The following is a 24,044-nucleotide window of genomic DNA, read 5'->3' as shown; positions in this document are numbered from 1 at the left end:
ATAAAGCAAATCCTGTACACTTTTTATAAGCAGCACATGACAGCATATGTATAATACTTTGTATGCGAATATATCTTTACGGTAGTATTTTTTGGTGTATTAACACTTGATATTTATCAGTAATTCTTTAACTTAATCTTATTTTACTTTCAGCCATAATACTGAAAAAGTTATATATTTTTTGTTGCTCGATCGAAAAAAAAGAAAACCATCCTATGAAGATGACACCGATGTAATTCTGAGAAGTCGATCTGAATCTGGTAACGAGTCAATTTAATTTTCAATATATTGATAAAATTTCCAATTTTGAAATTTCTATGAGCAAAAAAAATATAGTAGAGATCAACATTTCTCAATCTATGCTCCGTGTCCATTATATAGTACATTTCATGCACCATTATAAAAAAATGTATTCACATATCCATACGTGTTCTCAGTTCTGCCTAAAGCAGTATGATCTAATTCCTTTCTGTGCTCTGTGGCGGAAACCTTCAATTGTCGGGATCTCAAACTATTTCACAAGATATCCAGACGAACATAATGATATACTGTTTCATTATGTTCGTTGTAAGTAATGCAGTACTTATTTTACTGCACACTTCTCAAAAAACACAATTTTCTAGGGCGGAAGCAATATATTCCAACTTAGGCTCTCTCTTCTCTCGGAAGATAAATAATTTTGTCATCTTCCTTTATAAACTACAAACAAATCAGGTTATGTGGTATAAGGCCACAGACAGTTGGTAAAATGTCCACATTGAAATAAAATGAACCTTATACAATGTATGAAAACCCGGCAATAATTGAAAACCCGAGAAGCCGACCCCCCCCCCCCAAAAAAAAATCAGCATATTTTAGATGTTATGTTAATGATGTTAAAATATGCACATTAGCACTTGTTGATACTCATTTAAAGGCTGTAAAACCTACGTTTTAGTCCACCGGGTACCAAAGCCAACGATGTTTTTGATTTTTTTTGTTTTGGCTTCAACATCATCGGTTCTATGGGATTTGAACATAGCTACAAAACTCATTGCAGTTGCTAGTTGGTGCGAAGTACCGAGCACTGAGCTCTCGTCTTCTTCGTATTGGTGTCTCTACTTTGGTAAAGATATTGATCAGTCAATGATCAATATGTTACAAAAAATCACTCCACCGATTAGTAAATAAATAGCTACAAAAATAATTACTGATTGGTGACGCCATCTAAAGTAGTCCAATAACGTATACTGAGTGGCGTGGTGGTAAGACGCTCGTCTACCACCGTGAAGGTGTGACGTCACGGTCCCTGGTTCAAACCCTAGATAAAATATTTTTCAAACGAGCTTGAGGCGTCTACCGATAGATAGTGCTTTCGTTTTCAACCCAACTCATTAATTGCAGTAAATAGCGATATGGCCAGAGTTGGTGTTTTTTGAAGTAGTCATATGATGTTACGGATCTTCAAGCTAGCCGTGCGATGGCCATGTAGCTATATGATTTGGTGAAAGGGGGGAGGTCGATATTTTCTCCTCAAAAACTCATCCGTGTATAAGCCAATCCCCTCCACGAAATTAAGGAATACATTTTTACACAAATAAAGACTCGGCTTATACACGTGTATATACGGTATTTGCTACAGTATGTGTTTTTAAGACAGTTCCATGTTCAGCATATATTTTTTTAAATTATATGTACCTTATCTACATCATGCATCTTTCTCACACAGTCGATCCGCCCAGGAAGAGAGTAGATACTTGCCATTTGAATGGAAATTCACCTAGGTAATTTTTTTTGTCTTGCTAAAAATAATTATTATTACTGAAATTGGTAAAAACAGGCTGATAAATTTTACTTTACATATCAATTTGAATCCACGTATAGTAGCGCTAATTTCTTTTAAATAAAAATACAAATTCTGATCCACGGCAGGCAAATTGCGAGCTAGAAACTGAAAATTCCACGTATAAAATAATGCAAAATAAATAAGTGATAAAAAATTTCATTATTAAATTTGCAAATTAAATTTTATTCTGTAATATTTTTCACAACTTCCTTTTTGTCTAAAGTTTTAGATTTTTCCCATTTATTATTCAGTACATTTCGACTTCTTAATCTTTTCAGATACAATTTCGATTTGTTAAGTGATGGTTCACCTATAGCGCCAAGAAGATACCCGTATGCGTAAGTGTACATCACTATTTTCCCTCAAAATTAGCTCCAATACTGAAGTCAAACTTTACTACTGTATAAATCCCATTCAATAAAAAAAATTGTGGTAATGAATTGAGTTTTTTTTTTGTTGCTGTGATGTTTTCGAAATAATCATGCAACATCAATTTCTGAATAGAAACTTACTAATATTACCCTATATATAAGGTAGCTTAAACAACTGATTTTCAAAAGCTGTTTTTATCATGCCATTATAATAATAGGGCTTTTTTTTTTTAAATTACAGCCGTCACCGGCGAGGAAGCAGTAGTAGTAGTCTACACGCTGGAAGCCCGGCCGCATCACCGATGAACTCACCGAAGCCGACTCCAAGGACGACTCCCGATGAGAGCCCGCTCAACACACCTCCAGGCTCACCTTGTGTCAATCAGCCATACTGGAAATCTCGCTTGACCAATATCAAAAATAGTTTTCTAGGTAGCCCGAGATTCCATAGGCGAAAGCTACAGGGTTAGACCAATAATAAATTTTTTAATTTCATCTAAGTAAATCAGATAAAAACACTTTAATTTTTTCATTTCATTTATCGTATTTTTTTTATCATTCAAAATTTATAAAACTATACTTGGTATAATAACAAAATAAGCATTAAAAAAAATAATAAAAAAAATTAAAAAAATGGTGTAAGCGCCATCTAATGATTTTAAAAACAACTAAAAGTAAATTATTATTTAGAATGGAAATGCCAACACGGTATTAGTATATGGTTTCATATAAATACGGTAAAATATAAAATATTAATTATTTTGTATCATTTTGCTTCATTATAGCGGATGAAATTGGACTCACACCTGATTCGTCTCCTGAGTAAGGAAATTATCATTATATATAATTATTGTATTAATATTTTGAGGGAGGATGGATATTTGCGGTATTCATTTTGACAATTCTAATTTGTTACTCATGAGTAGGGATACATAAATTTCGTATTTACGAAATAAGCGCGATAAATGTGAATTTGCCAACTTTGACGAATAAATGCTGAAATTTGATTTTCTTTACTACTTTTTCGCGAAATCTAGGTAATTTACACTGTTTGAAGTGGAAAAGTAATTTTGCTCAGTACTTGTGAGCGTGCTTGAAAGGGAAACCACAAGCACTTTTCCCCTTTGACGTTGTGTAATAAATACAGTCGAGTTCGATTATAATATAGCCCCTAGGTGATTCGAGAAGTGTATGTAATAACCGACGTGTATGTCATAAGGGAAGTGTTGAAATTAGATTACGTAGCAATGACATATATATATGCATTATTGAGATTGTCGTGGAAAAAATAAAATTATGCCTCACATAATTGAAATATTATATAGCACGAATATAGTTTTTGATTGGTATGTGAAAATTTTGGAAATTTATTTAGAAAACGAGATAAAATATATATATACTTATATATACAACAACATGCAGATATTTTTTGAAATGTTAATATATGAGAGAGAGATATTTTTTTTGAGTTTATGCTAATGGTTTTTTCCTTTGAAGTTGACAGTATTGTACATTTAAAAAATTCAGAAAAAATAATCCCACTGATGTTCATGAATTCACCACTTGAATTAGACACCAGTCTCAACTTGAATTGAGACTACCAATAAAAAGATCACAAAGTTGTAAAAACAAGTCAAAATTCCGTAATTCCGAAAAGCATAGACGATACAGTTCTGCACAGGAAGACAGGATTTTAAATATGAAAAATTTTATTGCCAAAATAGTTACATTTATTATCGAAAGGTAGCGCTAAAGTTTGTTATTTATAATATTCAGTGCTATCTGTAAGTGTAGAAAGTGTAACTATTCCATCCATGTATTTTCGCGTTTATTGAAAAAATTTAGGGTTGAAATATCGCCCGTATACAAGGAATGCTGTCCATAAAAGGTTGTTTTTGACCATATATTTTCCTGGGTTCTATTTTTTTTTTTTTTTTTTTTTTTTTTGCAGTGTTATATCTGGATTATTTTTTTGGTTATGCCAACTTTTTTTGGCTTGCTATATCCACAGCGTATGTTTCAAGCAGGGTATGTTATAACAGAGATAAAAAGGTTTAGACGTGAATGGGAGAAATTTTAAGGATTTCACAACCGTATTTTTTATTCACCAGTTATGTCATAAGTTTACCCGATTGTATATGCAACTTTTTTGAATTTCGGAAAATGATGCTATAGAAAGCATTTGAAAAATAAGGTTAAATTAATAGAAAATAGAGATAAATTTTTTTATAAATGCGAAATCCTACTCATGGGATATTTTGTAATTCTAAGCAATATACAGGGTGGTCCGGAACTCCATTTATAAACTTCTAGGGGTGATCGTACACGTCAAGACAAGTAACTTTTGCAATGGAATGGACAATGCTTCCCCAGTGTTAATGACTGATCCAATGTTGTATATGCATATATATGAATTGCGACCGTCATCACACCCCCCCCCCCATATCATCATCGTGTCCCCTTCCCCATCTCTGTTTATGCAGTAGATGACGTGTCAGTTGTGCAGTAGTACACACGGACGCCACCTTAAAGCACCTACTGTGAGTACTAGCATAGCCTGTTACATTGGTGTGCTTTACTTTCCCTGATATCCACGAACTACGGCTGTTTCCGTACTTACTTGGTTTTCCGATTGAATAAATGTATTTCGATCCAAACCCGATTGTAAAAGTTATTTGTCTTCACATGTATGATCACCCTTAGAAGTTCGTCGTCGGTGGAGTTCCGGACCACCCTGTATTTCATATTCAGGGTTATTATTGATTCAAATCGAACTTAAAAAATCATATACGCACAAACTTCATAAATAACTTGAAAGTAAAGTTTTTCAACAATAGTAATAAAACCCACTCGTAATTTGTTGCAGGTTGACTAAGAAATCATGGTTTGGAAGTTTGATGGCCACGGAGAGAGACGAAAATCATGTAATTTTAGTGAAAGACCGCCCACTTAGTTCAGTAAAAGGAGATCTTATACATGCCTTTTTGTCGGTGAGCATAATTGTGCCGAAGGTTGTTATCCGCCTTCATCTTTATTGCTTGAGCCGTGTTTTCAAACACGTTCATTCTTTTATTTGCTTATACTTAAGAAGTTATGATTTATAAGAATGAAACAAGAAATTATACACCCAATATGCAATTATTTCATTAATATTTATTAATGAAACAAGAAATTCTGAATTTATAATTATTCATAAGCTCCTTCTGAGTACGCAGCTTATGAATGAATAACCACCAGTGCATTGAATACCAGCCAAAAAATCTATATTATATGATAATTGGGCTGGTCCGAATAATCGATTAATCCGATCAGTTAATCGATCAACTGTTAATCACATCAACTCTTAAAAATTTCAGTTGAGTTAATCGACTCGATCTCAATTCGATTAAAATTTTTATTAAAAATTTGTGAATAACCTTGATTTTTTGAAAAAAAAACCCGATTAGATGTCTTATAAATCATGTTCTATACAGAACATTTTGGATGAGTGACCATATTTAAAAATATTTGAATCAATATTTTGATCAAATTAACGAAAACATGATACAGTTTTAAATTGAGTTTGATGGGAGCTTTTTAGAAGAGACAAAACCAAAATTTAGTGTCTCCATTATGAACAGTCGTTTTTCGGAAGCTTATCTATTATTATTATCAGCTCATCTCCTCACAAGTACCATTCGAGAGGAGTTTCCAGGATCAGAATAAACAATACAATGGACAGTAGTTTCGTAATTAGTGAAAAATAACCAAAAATAAGTTGTTTTTTTTTTAAACGACAAAATCCATTCAAAAAAATTTCAGGTTTTGACAATTAAGTTCAGTATATTAAATTTCTCGAAGCGGGCAGCCTTAATTTCTTAACTTATTCCTATATTTGTTTACATCTACCGCATAGCTGATTGAAATGAATGAAATACATTTTTATAGCATCTATTAATATAATTAGGTCACAAAAAATACTCGATTAAAATTCGACTAATCAGTTCATTAATCGATTGAAAATTTTTGATTAACCAGTTGAAAATTTTAATCGATTCCCAGTTCCAATAATAATACATTATGCAACAACACAATATAGCAACGCATCTGCTGTATATTTTCTGTTTTCAGTAACACAAAAATTTTATAAAATATATAAAGTCAAACTTAAATAATTTGAAGTCCAATGCCACTAGAAAAAAGTTCGAATTACCCAATTAATCTATCCTGGATCCGTAAAATGACTACAAATTGCAACTTGATCATCAACATTCATATTGAATACTAATTATCAATCATTAAAATTTTATCAGTTACGAAACTGTTTTCGAAATTTTAATAATTTGTAATTATAGCAATTGATCTTAGCCGCTACATGATTCCATTGTTCTGGAATAAGCACTGCAGAATATCTTAACCATGCTAAAAGCGTGATTTACGTAAACTATTCATGATCATCCAACACGAAACCCTTTCCCAAATTTCATTTATCGTAATTATACTCTATCAAGGAAATATATTTTCATTAACATATTACAATCTGAATTTTCGATATTTTCCATACTCTTATTGACGACAAAAGATTCAGATTTTGATTGGTACACCTTGATCTATAGGTTGAAAAACATAATCGGTATTAAGTGATACAGTCTTGATGCACTCCAGCTGAACAATGTTAAAATGGGCATTAAATTATCAAAAATAAGAAAAAACAGAACTTTCAAACTTTTATTAGGCTTTAAAAATTTGTCGTTAACAAGTCGATCGGAAAAGCAAAGTCAGGGGCCCTACCATCATCCCCATGCTTATTAAAGGATATCCGAGAGAAACTAATGTCTAGCGCTCGCGATTACTGTAGATGTCCATTCTAACAGCTCTTGCGCATTAGACAAATATATGCTCGATAATTGATATATTTAATCACGAACGGCTAGCAGCAACTGTTGGTACGACGACCACGACGCAGAATCGACAGCAACTGAAAAAGTTGATGGTTCGACTCCCGCCCGTAAAGCTGTTTTCTTACACGGAGGAAAACCCATAGAATCATCCGAAGAAGTAAAGTAAGAGAAAACTTGTTTCGGGCGGGATTCGAAACACGATCCTTTCGAGTCTATGCCGTCATACCAACTGCTGAATAGTTGCTGCTAGCTGTTCGTAATTAAATATACCAATTCTCGAACATCTATGTTTATAATGCGTATGCGCTCTCAGAATGGACACATAGTAATCGTGAGTGCTAGACGTCAATTTCTTTCGGATATCTTTTATAAGCATGGGAGGATGGTACGGTTGATGGCTTCTTGTAGAATTTTTCCAAACAAGATTTGCTCAAACAAAATATCATGAATTTTATCCCTCCAACTACAAATCATCCAAAAAATTCGAAAAAGTTCGAATTAAACTAGAAATTTAAACATTAGAAAACTCAAGGGAAGTTCGTAAAAGTTCATTCATCCCAAATTCGAATTTACCAAGTTCTACTGTACTTTATGAAACAATGACTAACTTATACAATCCAAAATAATAACTCTGTTGCTGAAGTAATATCACTAAGTCTAACCCTTATAGACCTGCTGGACGGGCATTCAAGTCACTTGGAGTCAATAATGTGTGCATTGCATGTTTGTATATTGTATGCATGTTTTAATATGTACATATCTTTGTATTTGTGTATTGTAATAATAAAAAAAAGTCTAATATTGAATATATTTTTTTTTGTATCATCCGCAGATAGCAGATTTAAGTCATAGTGTATTAACCCCGATGTCGTTCCGGGTCGAATACCGAAGGCCAGGTGGAGCCTCGACGATGTTTCAGAGAAACGTCAGGTTTCACGTGGATATTTCAGTAGCGTCGGGACCTCAGGAAATTAATGCTAGTAGCGGGCCGACAGTTTATTGTATCAGTTTCACACATCTATCCGGTAAATATGCGCTTTTTTTACACATACTGTTGTAAATTATGTATAGAACAAGTTAGATATTTTGCTCCAAAAAAAAGAACATGCGAATAACACAGTCAAACTCTTTTATAACGACACCTCGGTTATAACTTCAATAATTGGCTTTCTGGGCAGATCTCCCATAAAAAAAGATAATGTTAATGAACCTTTCAAAACGTCGATGAAAATGTCGCGAATAACGACACTTTTTTTTTTTCTTTTTTCATGACGTTTTTGATACCTAACGATGGAAAAAGGGATTTTCAAACAGTCTAGCGCTCCAAAATGTTCCTAATGAACGTAACCCGTATACGGGATATTATCGTATTTGTCCGTATTTCAGCCTTTTATAACTTTTCCCATTTCAAAAATGTTCCGTTTTCCCCGGTATTGTGGACGAAATTTATTTTGATTATTAATCTTTGCTAAAGGTATTTTGCATAATTTATAAATTTTGTAAAAATGAATATGGCTGTAAATATTCATCTCATTTATTTGGCATGTTAATCCCCCCCTCCCACCCGTGAAATACACTAAATTACTACATATTTTGTAGTATCCTATTTCTTGCAAGGGTTATTCGTTAGCCATATTTAGCAGAATCTCCGATAGCTGGTAATATTTTTGACGCGAATTGGTGATATCTCGTATTTATGACGCCACTATACCGTTTTCTTTCAATCAAATATAGTCACCCCCCCCCCACAAATAAATCAAACCCTAATTATAATTAAATAACAGCTTCTTGAAGAGCATTTTATTGCATATGATTACATTTTTCGCCGAAAAAGGTCTCGAAAACGGCATCCTCGGTTGTAATGGCACCCTCCGTTATAACGACAAAAACTCACGGAATCTTCGATGGCATTATAACTGAGTTAGACTTTATATGGATAGGTACAGTATAATATGTATATTTTTCTCGTTACGTATGCAGGTCCCTTGAGAAGGTTCAAAAGAATCTGCGAGCACATCCAGGTCCAAATATTAGGTAGGAGACCGAACACATCACCTCGCATCAGCAGGCGCAACACAAACGAGTTGAGTGACAGCTCGTCCTGCGGATCGGAATCCTTGTCACCGCCTCCACCACCAAACCCGACCCGAGTCGCCGACGACATGTCCATTTCCAACCCGACGGCCAAAGCCCCGGCCGTCATCTCTAGATGCAAATCCGATCAGGATGCGACGGCTGATATCTTTGACGTCCCGCCGAGGAAACCGACTTCTTCCAATAACAACAACAACAGCACCACCATCACTAGTCGAAGAGACGACGTCTCGGCAGCGGCCAGGATGACCAACGGACGCAGGATAAACTTCGAACGTCGGGAATCACGCGAGAAAGTGTGATCGGTTCGATGGACGCTCTTTAGTGATATCATTTCCACACCTCCTTATATCCACTACCTGTGGAATTCTGTTATGAATGTGTGATTTAAACGGGAGATTCAAATGAAAAAAAAAATACTCTTTAAAATTTCAATGGACAGAGATTTTCAATGATTTTCCGAGCGTTGCTCTAATGGGAAGTTATTACTCGGGGAGGTTTCTTCGGGATGAATCACTCACTACTCCTGGTCTCTTCATGGCATTGTGTGATTGTGAAATTGTTTCAACTGGAGCTGTAAATTAGCTGGTTCGGAGTGTAAACTATCTCGTCGCTGTTACTAGTCACCAAGAGATACTATTCCATGACATATATATATAAGAAATACAAGATGGTTGAAATCAAACTTCCGGTATTTGTACACTTGTGGTACATGTTTCCGGAAGGACTCCCTAACTAATGGGCATGAACGGAGTTTCAAATATGCCGGTTTTTGAAATTAGTTACAACTTTGGCTAATACATGATCACCGCAGTCGTTTAGTAAAAGGAAGGTGATATTGACCTTCCTGAACACGGGCCAAATCACAATGGTGATTCGAAATGGTTGTCTGATCTAGCAAGGACATAACAATACGTGAAGAATGAAGTTACTTTCTCCTGTTCTTGCAATTGATGCGTATGCCTCCCAGATCAACTGTTCAAGTTGATACAGCATTTGAGCAATGGTTTTTTGCTCTAAACAATGACCTTCAAATAGTCCTACAGAAAGAATAAGTGAACTAAAACGAATGTGACAACATCTGTTAGTTAAAATTGTTATCAATTTTGTGAACCGGGGGTGGGGGAATTAAAAATTCCAGGAACGCCAATCAAACATACCAAAAAACGTACTACTCTTTGTATCTGTCACTGTTGTCAAAGTTGTGTGTGGATCTTCTCTGAAGGCCCTCTCTGAAACAGATCGTAACTGTTCGAATGGAATTTAGTGTAAATACTGTACAGGTCATATGGAAGAGATTTATAAAGGAAAAAAAATAGTTGAACCTATATTGTCCCTAGCGGGAAATATGTACTGCAACGATGAATGTTAGAAGATATATGGTTAAACGTTATATTAAACGAATAAGGCTAAAATTTTTACAACCTCATTTGTTTAAAGTAAGATTTATCCGTGATCGCCATTTTCACTTTAAAAATATTTAAACTTTTGGATAGATTTTCTTCTCATTCTAATCAAGGAGAAAGACAATTTTTTGAAGCTCTAATTTGATTAGTTAATTGAAGTGTGCGAATATGGAATGATATCTACATTTATGTTTTGATGTCTGGACGCGATTCAGTATAAATTAAAGTCATGGTGCAACAGTTTCAATTACGTACATTAAAAAGTTGTGAGCAAAAGAGGATTGGGAAAGAGTGAAAACGAAAGAAAATGTTTTTCTCCTTGATTAGAATGAAGAAAATTTGTACAAAAAAGTTAAAATATTTTATAGGAGAAAAAATGGCAATCACGACAGATTCTCCTCTATGGAGCAGAACCAAAACATCGGACCAAATCTCGGCTTCCTCTGGATAGCAGGCTACTGCCGGATGGACAGCATGCTGAAATCATGAAATCTTATTCTCGATTGTCACATGCAGCATTCCTGGTGGGGAATGAGGGATTGCGTATTGCACTATGATTTCATTATGACACACTATTCTTTTACTGATACACGCGATACAAATCACAAAGTCAGACGTACCAAGAGGTTGAGATTTGGAAATCTTGGTCGCTACACATATAAAGTCTCGTGAGATAGTAGGTTCGTTGATGAAATAAATGTGTGCAAACAACTCTTGCACGTAATCCCGTACGAGCTGTTGTTCCATCCTGCATTATGACGGTATTTTCAAAACCAAAACTTTCTTCTGACGCCCACACAACTGGGACTACTCTTAACCCTCTATGGTTCGTGTATATCTGAATATACATGGCAAATACATGGTAAATAAAAGCCCCATTATAACAATTTTTTTTATATGTTAGAGAGCAAACCTTTTAGTGTCATTCCAGTAGCAAATACGGCGGTATAAGTACAATACTTTTCTATCTAGGAAGAGAGTTGACTCCTTATTGGTGTCATTTTTCGAGACTTGCTAGAATTTTTTTGTGCAGAGATTTAGAAAAGTGTACCGAATCGAGGGGATTGCAGATGAAATTGAAGGCAAAAACTATTCAAATTTGTTAAGCAAGATTTTGTTTGTTGATCACATCAAAATAGAAATACAAATACAACGCCACAACAGGCAAAATGCCCAACGAAGTGGCTGAGAAAAAGATGCTCATAACAAATATGAATGTCATATATTTCTAAATCACGGTAAGCTATATATTTTGCCCTTAATTAACCATTTTAGCTATTTAAACACAGCACCCTAATTAATTAAACTGCTGTGTTGTATTGTTTCAATTAAAAATATGCTAACAGTACCAATTTATGTAAATTTAATTTTTTTTAATGCGTTTTATGGAGGTGAATCATAGAGGGTTATGGCCAACCGTCACGTTTGCTTTGTCTCAGGGAATATTTAGATATTTTTTTTGAACAAAAAAAGAGGGACAAAAACAGAATGGGCAGTAAAACTATATTATCACAAAAAAATGAGTAACTTTGCCTGGTTTTAATTTATACAAAAATTGCCACGTTTTTAAGACAAATAAATTACACTGGTCGAATGGTCGACGCGTTTCGGCTCTTCAATGGAGAGCCGTCATCAGGACCTCGTGGTCAGAACTCACACGAATGAAGAGTGATGTTTACGTCTGGTCGTCCGAAGAGTTCGCCTTTGTATTTGCTGCGTCCGAGTGGTCTTTGGATGCGAATTGGGGAGCCATCTGTTGTAAAGTGTTGAAAGTTTTAAAAAAGCAACACACAATTCGGAATTGAATTTTCTCGAGGGATACTTCATCAGAACATGCCAGAATTTCCTCGTTAATGATGGAAGAAACACACCACCTATTTCGTCAGCTTGGACAGGCTTTATTAACCTCAGTCGTGAAAAAACTTTCAACACTTTACAACAGATGGCTCCCCAATTCGCATCCAAAGACCACTCGGACGCAGCAAATACAAAGGCGAACTCTTCGGACGACCAGACGTAAACATCACTCTTCATTCGTGTGAGTTCTGACCACGAGGTCCTGATGACGGCTCTCCATTGAAGAGCCGAAACGCGTCGACCATTCGACCAGTGTAATTTATTTGTCTTAAAAACGTGGCAATTTTTGTATAAAGTAAAACTATACATATTCTATATTTCATATGTGGGCTTGCAATGCTCCATTTTCCCTCTTTGTGGGCAATAAATTTAATTTTTCTTTTCGGAAATCCCTCCTATATGTCCTATATAGCGTTGTATACCAGGTTTCATTCGAATTAATGCATTAAAACCGGTACCACGAGGATCTGAGTACCGTCAGTTTAATTATAACCCCCTTTTACTCTGAGAGATTTCTCCTACAAAATTTTCCAAAGCATTAGTACATAACTTTTGAATATCAAACATTACTTAAAGAGAAAAAAAACGAAAAAAGTTCCACATATATTTTCAAAAATCAGCAAAATATAATAAAACCCACTTTTTATTTTGGGATTAACTCGAACCAAGACCGACGACACCATTTGCTTCTAAAGCTGAGTATCAGCAACGAGATAGTTTATACTTGCATGTGCATATATCTATACATATGTATGTATATGATATACATGATTGTATTATAATTATTTATTTATTTATGGAGAGAAACAAAACCCTTCTCTTTATTGTGTGAGGAAAAGGAAATTGTTAATTTTTTTGTCTTTCATTTTTTTTTGTTCCCCTCACCCATTGTGTTGACATGTGTCATGTTAGAATATCTGCGATAAAAAAAAAGTGTTCTCTGTTAAAATACATTAAGGGGAAAAAAGTGAATTAAAGTAAAGCGTTTCGTTTAATGTGAGAATTTGTGTATTTTTATTGTGTTTAGAACAACACGCACACGGCTATTATGCTAAACAAATATAGACTACTTTTCATTCGATATTTGAAATAAGGGACATTCCATTCGGCCACCCTGTACATTGCAGTAGATCAAAGTTAAACGTACAAAATGACATCTGGTGTGGTCGCTCCCAACTTGAGAAAACGTTTACCTATTGTAAGTTCATGAGTTAGAGACCCACTCAGTCCTTGTCAGGGTATTTCCTGGCATGGGAAAGTTAAAATTCTGAAACTGAATTATTTTAATGGAAATGAGGGAAGAAATTAAATACATATAGAGTTTTTTCCCAAAAAAACCTAGTGAACTTAATCTGCTATGGCTCCCACCTATATTTGAATATAGATAGCGAAAATACTTTACATGGTCAAAAACCCATTATATCAATTTTTTTTTAGTATTTTAGAATGTACATTTCTTAATGTCATTTAAGTGCAAAATTTAGCTGTAAACATCTAGGAAAGACTTAATTCCTTTTCGGTGTAATTTTTTGAGAGCTGCTGAAATTTTACATGTTCTGTAATTTATAAAATCGGACCAAATTGAAGGAATTGGGAAAAAAACTCGAGGCAAAAACTTATAAAAACTTTGCTAAGCCATATTTTATCTGTCTATAGACAACATTAAAATCAGCACACACACAGAAGGCCTATAAATTACACTCTACAGCTAGCTTATTAGTACGCACCAGAAGAGTAATGCAAATATACACAAATATACAGTTTGTTCGGTTCAAATTGCTCTTTTTTTTGAGCAGTTCTTAGGCTTCATGAGAAATCGGAAAGGATAAGAAAAGCATTTTTACATATAGCTAAAAACTTTTAACTATTATTATTAAGTTTTTTATAAAAATATCAGTGCCCTTTTCACACGTTCTCCGCTTGTTGTCCGGATGAAAAATGGCCCAGTGACCATACCAGGTGAAAGAGCACAACACACCTTGATTTTTGAATTATTTCTTCCCACTTCAAAGAAATTGCATCTGAATTTCCTGAGTCCTAAACTCGGCAATTGTGCTTATCAACGCTATTGGACACATGGAATATTGCCTCAACTAAAAAAATGATCCTAGTGAGGAAATCAAGATCACCGAGTGTGTTGATGAGAGCTATCTGCACAGAACAATTTGCGGCTTCATCTATGAGGTGTGACACCATTTTCCTCTTTGTTTGCTTGTAACAACGGCAGCGTACGTAATATTTTCGAAATTACGTACACTAAATTCGTAAAATATTTCGTCAAACTTGCAGAGTTGAGCAGACAGATTTTTATAATATCAGTACTATATATGCGTACCACTACTGATTTTTAATCGATTTTTGAAATGAGGTACACATTTGATTGACATCCTGTAAATTTCAGTAGATCAAAGTTAACTCTTATGAAGAGTTATTAGACAAATCTAAATCAATGGAAAAATATCCACCTTGAGAAATATTTATATATTTTAAATTTATTTCTAACCACATCCTTGGGAATATATATTTACTGCGATATTAACGGCAATTAGCGGCAACGCGCTATTCAGAACTTACATAGCGTATACCCCTAACAAATAATTACATGTGTGATTGATCATTTTTTTTCATCTCTTAATAAATTTGATTGAATAGTTACTAACAAATCCTATTGAAATTGGACAAAACACCCAATTTTAATCTACGCGGATATGTTGCTACTCTGTGCACAGAATTTTGACATCTGTGTGAAATGATAGAATGAAATGCTACCGTCCTTCGAAGACCCGGGTTTGTTCCCTGCAGATTTCATAGTGCTGGCAGACTGAAGTTAGTTTTTCATGTTAACGGATCACAAACTCTAGCCCGTGTTTCAATTGAAAAAAATAATAATAACAGCACAAACACACATCTCTGTACTAGAAGCAAATCAGGTCGGAAACATTCGAATCACATCCGTGAAGAAATTCATTCCTAATATCTCCCCTCATATTTGCGAGATAGATGGCAGCACCTAAACACAAATGCACACGACACTTACATAGACGCTCTGCCAAGTTCAACAAAAACACAATTTAAGGCAGCCGGAGTTACTTCAGAGCAGTGTTCGCCAATAAGCAACGAGGTGTGTGATTTCTGCATCAAAATTAAATTTTATTCCTCCAAATTTCGTGGACAGTAGTGAAAATACTACTTCAAATTTTAGGTAATTTTTTTTTTAGTAGAACTATTTCTCATTGATACTAAAAAATGTCCTTTAAAATTTTGGAGAGGAGTGAAATTTTTCTTCAGAAAATTACATTTTCGGATAACACTGCTTCAGAGGTAAAAATGGTACTTATAGTGATAGACTCGGTATTTTTACGTTTAGTTAGTAAAGCGTCGATATCTAGGGTGCCACATAATTGACGGGCCTATTTGAATAATGAGTATGGATAACGGGAACCGATGGAATGCACACGAGAATTCATACTTGAATTGGGGAAAATAGGAAATTTTCCGAGAATTTCAAAATTAGTTGAACATTTTTTCAACGGATGACGCTGCCGTCCAAAATACCTAAAAGTATAGTATTATCAAAATGTCTACCATTTGTCATTTGCAGCAGTGTTATCCGAAATAAAATCATTTTCTGTGAAGAAATTTCACTCCTCTCCGAAAAGTTTAAGAGAGTTTCGGAAAAATAGGAATAATTTTATAATGAAAAAAACATAAATAACTCTAAGAAAAAAAAAATTGAAAGAGTATTTTCCTTCTTAACGAAATTTTTAGGAGTAAATTTGCATTTTGATTTGGTGCGTGAATCACGCATCTAGATGAGTTTGTGAACACTGATTTGCAACCACAACAGGGTATAGTCCCAGACATGGCCGCAACTAGATAATGTAGGAATTAAAGGGTGAATTCAGCGCCCATTCTGGTCTAGCGCACGGGACACCAGACCTCCTGCTCCCACCTAGTTGTCGTCCTGGTCCCAGAACAAAATAATCAGGAAAAAAATTCAGACTTCCGCAACATCTGTTAAGAAAATTTATAAATAATTTTGAATTCTGTCAGAATTGAACTAAGACCATCCCGGCTGGGATGTTAGTAACAGTTTTCACAAATTTAAATCTGAGACCACACTATATCGTTGCCGCATTTGGATGATATTTTGAAAATCTCGTATTTTAGTTTTTCCAGACTGCATCGCCATCTGCTCCATAAATGTGTACCTAATTTTCAAATTCTGTTCGACCAATAATTTACTGTTTTGCCGAGCACGATAAACTGTGCTTTCATGTCGTTTCCCATTCTCATATTCAAACGGGCCCGTTTATTTTGGGACAACCTGCAGTCAGACACATAGCCAAATCAAACTACCGCATAAATTTTAAATTCATTGAATATGGTGAAGATGAATTATATCGATTGAAAAGATGAGTTTAATTGAATCGATGGGAAAGATAAGGTTAACTGAATCGATGGGAAAGATAAGGTTAATTGAATCGGTGGGAAAGATGAGTTTAATTGAATCGATTGAAAAGATGAGTTTAATTGAATCGAGTGAAAAGATGAGTTTAATTGAATCGATTGAAAAGATGAGTTTAATTGAATCGATTGAAAAGATGAGTTTAATTGAATCGATTGAAAAGATGAGTTTAATTGAATCGATTGAAAAGATGAGTTTAATTGAATCGGGTGAAAAGATGAGTTTAATTGAATCGATTGAAAAGATGAGTTTAATTGAATCGATTGAAAAGATTAGTTTAATTGAATCGATTGAAAAGATGAGTTTAATTGAATCGATTGAAAAGATTAGTTTAATTGAATCGATTGAAAAGATGAGTTTGATTGAATCGATTGAAAAGATTAGTTTAATTGAATCGATTGAAAAGATGAGTTTGATTGAATCGATTGAAAAGATGAGTTTAATTGTATCGATTCACATGGAAAGAATGAGAAATTATTCATTCGCACATTTTATAAAAAATAATTAAAATGAATTTTTAATTTATTTTTGTCTTTGCATAAACTGTTTTTTTTATCTAATCCAGTATAGTTTTCTTGATAGGAATCAACGTGTTGTTCAGAAAAAAAAGGAAATAAATAAATAATAGTAAATTAAAATAAAAATTAATTGTGCTTTTTTCACGCACTCCTCTTCGAAATTTTAAGAGATTGTTTTGAAAAACTGAGAAATAGCTCCATATTGAAAAAAAATTGCCTGAAATTTGTAGAAGGAAGAAGTATTTTCACTCTTCACTGAGAAGTTGCCATACAAAAATATGTAAACAAAATTTAATTTGCATAAAACAAACAAAAATTTAATGAAAATTTCTTACAGAATTTTTTTTAATCGAAGATATAATGTCAAAACCAATTAAAATTGGGTTATAATGAAAGAAACTGTCTGAGAACTAATATAAATGCAGAATCGATGAATTAAAAATGAGAAAAATAATTGGCAAAAATAATGCCAGCACCCATAGCTTTTGGAAGAAAAATGAAAGAAATAATTCCAGACCTGATGAGAAAATTGAGAATAAGCAGAATAAATGAAAAAAAAACCCACTTCTAGAGAATTGAAAATTCAGAAAATTCTATTATTATTTTTTCTAATAACTAATAAAGAACAAAAAAAATTAGAAACACCTCCGGCACTGACGAAAATTCTGAATAAATAAACAGAATAAACAGTACAAATGAAAGAAATCCTTCTAGAATTGATGAACATTCTAAATGGGAGAATAATAATTCGAGAACGATTTAAGGAATTATCATTATCGTAAGCGTGGGGGTGGGGCCCAAAAACGTGGGGGCCCGATGCGAGTGCATCTGTCGTACACCGCTAATTGTGGCTCTGATTGGGAGGAGCAAAATGGAATTTGAACGCGTATTGGTGATCACGGACATAGGAAGATGTTTCGTCGCAAGATCTTTTCCTCGATATATATATTTAGTTTTTTGAACAACAGATGGCAGCATTACATGACTTATATGATGACACTAATAAAAACACTAGATAGCAGACTAGTATTTGTATCCAGCACTGACAAGTAATGATAACAGATGGCAGCATAATATGTGTATGGCTATCGACATTGTGAAGGACACCGAGGAAAATTCAAGGTCATTTACGATCCGGGAAGAAAATATCGCTCATTGATATCTGTTTTTCATTTTGATCAGCCAACGCGGATATGCCAAGAACATTTTAGCACACTCAAATCAAAGAACCAACCAATCAAACTACAAACAATCCGGACATCAAAATTTTCTCTACCTATATATATATATATAAACTGAGGTAGAGAAAATTTTGCTGTTCGATTGTTATATATATTATATAACAATCGTATATACATATGTATGTATTTCTTCTCAAATTTCGAATTTCAGAAGCAAAACATGGCAATTTATGTGCTTCCACACACACACAGCAAGAGTTTAATAAGAAACTCTTATTAAAGAGTTCTTAATAAGAAAGTGAAATCTTTTCACCCATCTGTATTACTTAACAATGAAATTTATTGAAATGGTGTTGAGCCACTTTTAATTTTCTATCGCTATCTTATAATCATTATAAAACTTAAAATATTTTCACGGCTGTATGAAAGTCACATTCGATGATTTCTATGTTCTATACTAACGGGTTCAAAAATAAATCCTTGATTTTGATTGTTTTCATCATACAACAACGCTTCCAATTAGGGAAAGTGTTCAAATAACGAGTGATTTCATTTATTTTAGAAGAGGCTATATAGGTATTAAAAAATACAAAATTTTTTAAACAGTCATCTTCATCTAGAAACTTTTAGTCTTGAGTCAAAGAGAAAAAGTTCCGTGTTTGTAAGGTTATTTAATAGAGATATTTAAATTGAAAAAAAAATAATTTTCAATTTTTTTGGCAATTAGGCACGTAGTATTTTGACAAAAAAATCAATTTCTCGGATCAAACAGTGAAATTGAACGAAGTTAAACAAAGGTCCCGTTTCTTTGAAATTCAAACTCATTTGAACAATTAAATGAATTATGTTCAGAGTTAAAATTAAATTTTATTTGTCTACGGGAGTGCCGAGGTGTAAGTATAATGGATACATAGTATTAAACTTTGATTAAACTAAATTTGTTGCTGATTTGTTCCTTACAACAAGCAATGTTTCAATATTTGGGTGGTTATTTTACTTAGAAACACGGAAATCTCGCTATTTGACATGTGTGTGTGTGTGTATATATATATATACACACGTCAAATAGCATACATATATATATATATATTATTATAAAATTGAGGAAAAACACTTTTTTGACACAAGTTGTCTGAAAGGAAGACATTTCCTGGCATGAACTATAGCTGTTTAACTGCTTATATCTGTTCGTTGAGACAGAGTGGCAAATTAAAAGCATATTAAAATTAAATTATTTTAAGAACGTATCTGATTCAGAAAAACAAGCTATTTTTTCTACAAATTTTTTATTACAAGGAAATGCAATTTTTAAAAATCTTTAAGGGTAAAACAACCATATATATATATATATATATGTTTAAAAAATTTTCACGTTTACCCATCCGTTATTTACAAAAGGTACTTTAAATTTACTTTTCATGATGTTTGATAAAGTATTAACAATGTTTCTATATATACAGCTGTAATTTGTAATGTATCATTTTCTTTTACTAGGTTTATATTTTGAAATTTACTAATCATTTCTAACGAGTCCATTTTGAGCTCAAACGATAAAAAATAGTAATCGAAATTTTTCTGGTGTTGATCAAGGGAAGTAATTGATCATCGATTGATCGTGACTCATCAAACACACGATGTACTGAAGAATTAACTATTTTATGGCGTTATATATATAAAACTATATAATCTCATTCCTATCAAACTTAGTTTTTTATTTTTATTTTGACTGAAAATCTAAAGCAGACATCGGCTTTTGTTCGAAGTGCAGCGATAAGCTCTCTCTCTCTCTCTCTTGGAAGATATTCCTTTAAAAATTCGTTTGAGTGAATCTCAGAAACGGTTCGATTTCTTTTCAGAATGGTTCGACTTCGATTCTTTCAGAATCTCTCTCTTTACTATTCAATGGGAAGACGAGAATTTCCGAGGGCGAGGAGATAAGCAAATAGAGAAATGCAGTTGATTGCTTTTTGTGCAAACACACGATTCTCCCCTTCCTTCGCAAATGCCGGCAGCCATCACCTAAATGGAGAGTCCTGGGTGTAGACTTTATATTCTCTCTCTCTCTCGCTTTTAGTCTTTCACAAGCTCCTCACACTCATTTCCAAACCTTACATCCTCGAGGCACAGCCGCAATGTATGTTTGGGTGCATATACATATATACTATGGCAAACATGGACACAGTTTCATCGTTAAGCCATCTAACGCTCATCAACCTGTCATTTAATTTACGAATCGAATGTCCCTGCTGAGACACGTCATCACGATAAGCTTCATAGTTGCCGATTTCTATACGTTGGATGAGAATCGTGGTAGTAAGATGCACCCTTTTGATTTGAGACATTTCGTACGTGAGGTGCTGGCACTCTCTAAAACTTCCAACTCTTGGCGTATCTTGAGCAATAAGGAATGTGAAAGGGATTATCTTCAATCTTGAAAAACGTCCATTTTGTTTACTCTCATTCAAAAAATCTTGTTTTGGCTCTAAATATATCAGGAATATCTACCGAAAATAACTGCTTATAAAATTTTTGAACTATTTGATGGATATAAACTAATATTAGATCACGCTGATTGATTACTTCTGTAACAAGGTGATTGATGTCACTTGAAAGTTTTAATTAAAAACTTTCCACACATTATACACTATCTGAAAATTTTATTTAGCAAAATTCTACGAACTTTCAGCTTTATTAGAACGACTATCAAGTGATTGTGCATAAATATTTCAGAAAACATTCATTACAATGATGTTTTATGATTCGATGTTCAACTTCTTCGGGTGTGAGCATGATCATGGATATGAATTTTTGTTGGATGGATGTATGCAATATATTGTTCCGTAATTTTTAACATGTGGTCCATCAACAATCCGAAAGGGCAAGGGTAGAAAGAGGTTTCTAAAGATCCCATGTGATGTGTTTCCAAAGAAGAGCAATTAAAAGTAAATAATATAGAAAATTCATCATTACAGTGAGTGACCATGTGTTGCCAGGGGCCTTTGTTATCTTCTATGATTGACCAAGAAACCTCTGGCAAAAATGTATGTACTTACAAACACTCTATTTATTTGTATGTATTGAAAAGCACTCTACTAGACACCCACTATTAACCATTTTGTGATTAGCTGGCTGCATTACGAATGACAAACACATATACACGGCATCCCGTGAATTAGTAAATAGTTTATAAACTCATAAAATTCATAAAAATTGTAGGAATCGGTATAATTTTTGAATGCGGTTTACGAAAAAGTTATACTTACAAGGTGCAGAAAAAAATTAGTTCAAATTTTTGTCGATGAAGGGCGGTGAAGACCACTGCGGCATGAATGACTGGACCTGAGCCTTTCTTCAATCCCTTCTGGGACTGAAAAGTTCGTAAAGCATCAGTCGAAGATTCGTGGCTGAGGTAAAATAACTTCACCAACAGTACTTTATACCTGTACGTTAATGTCAAAATCACAATGAAAACCTTATATAATAGCTAGGAACAAAAAAAGTCAGAAATGAGCCGTTAATCGCACACCCTGCATTTTATAGGGCTCTAATTTGCGTCGTCTCTCTAATGTTAAAAATTTTTTTTAAACATTACTGCATATACATCCAAACGTACCTGACATGAATGAAACGTTTTTGTGACGATGCCGTGGTACCTAGGTCGTTCTTAATAACCGGGGCCCATTGAGTGGAACAGCTTTAAATAACTATAATTTCAAGATTGTGGCTATACAGATACAGCCTGAATCTGAATACAATGTTTTGTCTTTGGTACCGAAGAAGACTCCATCACCACGCTAAGAAAGTGCCAGAAAACGGCTATGAAGGGAAATAATATGCGGATAGAAAAAGTGTGTGTAGAAGAGGAAAGTAGGAAAAAAAAGAGAAACAAGAATAGGTAAAAATCAGTCAAGTTTCAGAATGCAAGCATCTCCAACCATAATACTTGACATGGCCAATTAAAAGGGTTTAGATACAAACAGACATCTTTACCGGCATAGATCACTCGCCAAGATACACCAGCTTCATTACAACAGTCATCCTTCTCGTCCGGAAGAGGAAAAAAGGGAAAATAAAACCCTCAAGATGTTGATTGAGGGAAAAACAAACCCTTTCGATATTGTCAGTTAAAACCGAACTACACTTTTAGATTCTAATGAATCTTATTTGTGGTATATATACCACGATTCATTTCCTCTTTAATTTTTTCAAGAGTGCAAGAAACTATTCATTTTGCCAATAATTCTTGACCACTATACTTCTGACTACTACTGATTATTGCGACAGAATTTTTGTTCCGGATTTTGCCACAAAGAGATCTCGGCAACGGGGTAAGTCCAGTGGAAAAGTTCTGACGTTCATTCATTCATGCTATAGAACTTTGCAATCACACAATATGTTATTACATTTCCATTATCATATAAATCAAGCATACAAATCAAGATACTTATCAAATTCAGCAGCATTTAAATATGAAAGAGCAGCGATTTCTATATACATTTTTGTTTAACATTTGCCACATAGCACACAATTTTTAGACATACGATATACCGAACACTTTTAATCAGTACAGTAGAATGCTAATCAACGTGAAGGTTTAGCACAAAATATAACATATGAATTAAAAATGCCGAATCATAATCCATCACAATGCAAAAAGGTAATAAGGTATAAGTAATGAATTAAGCGGAACAGATAATTAGTGGTAAAGGTAACATTACACAGTCAATTCAATTAATTACAAGACAGACAGTGACAGATCAAGAATCGTGCAGTTTTTTTTTCCTCACTATGTGCTCTTCTCTTTTATTTCTCTCTTTTTTTACACATATACGTACACCCGAATTTAAACCGATATTTAGAAGAAAGATATGTGGTTTTCACATCTTTTGACAGTTATACAGGGTAGTCAAAAAATCTTGAACAAATTTAAATATTTTATAAGCAAATCAATCAATTGGAATAAGTGTGGTTTGCACCAAACTTTACACTGAAGCATCGAGTTTTTTTATACACACTAAAAAATCAAAAATTTTCTCACAGATGGAGATGTACCCTTAAAACCTCAACATAAAATGCGACATAAACATTACATAATTAATGTTTACTACAATTTTCGTCACTTAAAAATACTTAATAGCATCCATTCTAAAGGTGAGCAATAGTCTAAAGGGTTTCCAAGGGTGCTCAAATTGAGCTCAAATCCGAGGGTGCATTTTATGTCAAATGATCGATTGAATTTTAAAATGTGTCCAGGACCTTTCACCCACACCTGTATTTGTTATAAAATATGCGGAACATTTTAAGCATGTTTCTCCGTCCTTATATCTCTTAGGCTGCATCCAAATCTTTAACGTGGGTACATATGTGCGAGCTGGCAAGACCACGAAATGAAACACGTACCCCCGCACAGGATATCCATAATTAAAGAACCCTATTTCAAAGCT

The 24,044-nt window shown here is 33.9% G+C and overlaps 1 protein-coding gene across 1 annotated transcript in view; it reads left to right on the top strand.

The window, feature by feature from the left end:
- The window catches only part of LOC149083392 (serine/threonine-protein kinase BRSK2-like), a 116,775-nt gene extending 107,171 nt beyond the window's left edge, over positions 1–9,604 (top strand). The window contains exons 11-18 of the mRNA XM_089236664.1: positions 154–260; positions 1,709–1,763; positions 2,104–2,163; positions 2,438–2,661; positions 2,982–3,018; positions 5,063–5,186; positions 7,909–8,101; positions 9,057–9,604. Coding sequence (XP_089092790.1) covers positions 154–260; positions 1,709–1,763; positions 2,104–2,163; positions 2,438–2,661; positions 2,982–3,018; positions 5,063–5,186; positions 7,909–8,101; positions 9,057–9,472 — 1,216 coding nt within the window. The 3' untranslated portion in view covers positions 9,473–9,604. The remainder of the gene's footprint in view (positions 1–153; positions 261–1,708; positions 1,764–2,103; positions 2,164–2,437; positions 2,662–2,981; positions 3,019–5,062; positions 5,187–7,908; positions 8,102–9,056) is intronic.
- The last annotated feature ends 14,440 nt before the right edge of the window (positions 9,605–24,044 follow it).

This window comes from Pholcus phalangioides, unplaced genomic scaffold (assembly GCF_987345545.1).
Source record: "Pholcus phalangioides strain wild (caught in Gottingen) unplaced genomic scaffold, Ppha-v1.0 ptg000009l_1, whole genome shotgun sequence".
Lineage (NCBI taxonomy): Eukaryota > Metazoa > Arthropoda > Arachnida > Araneae > Pholcidae > Pholcus > Pholcus phalangioides.
This window is presented reverse-complemented; position numbering and strand designations above follow the sequence as displayed.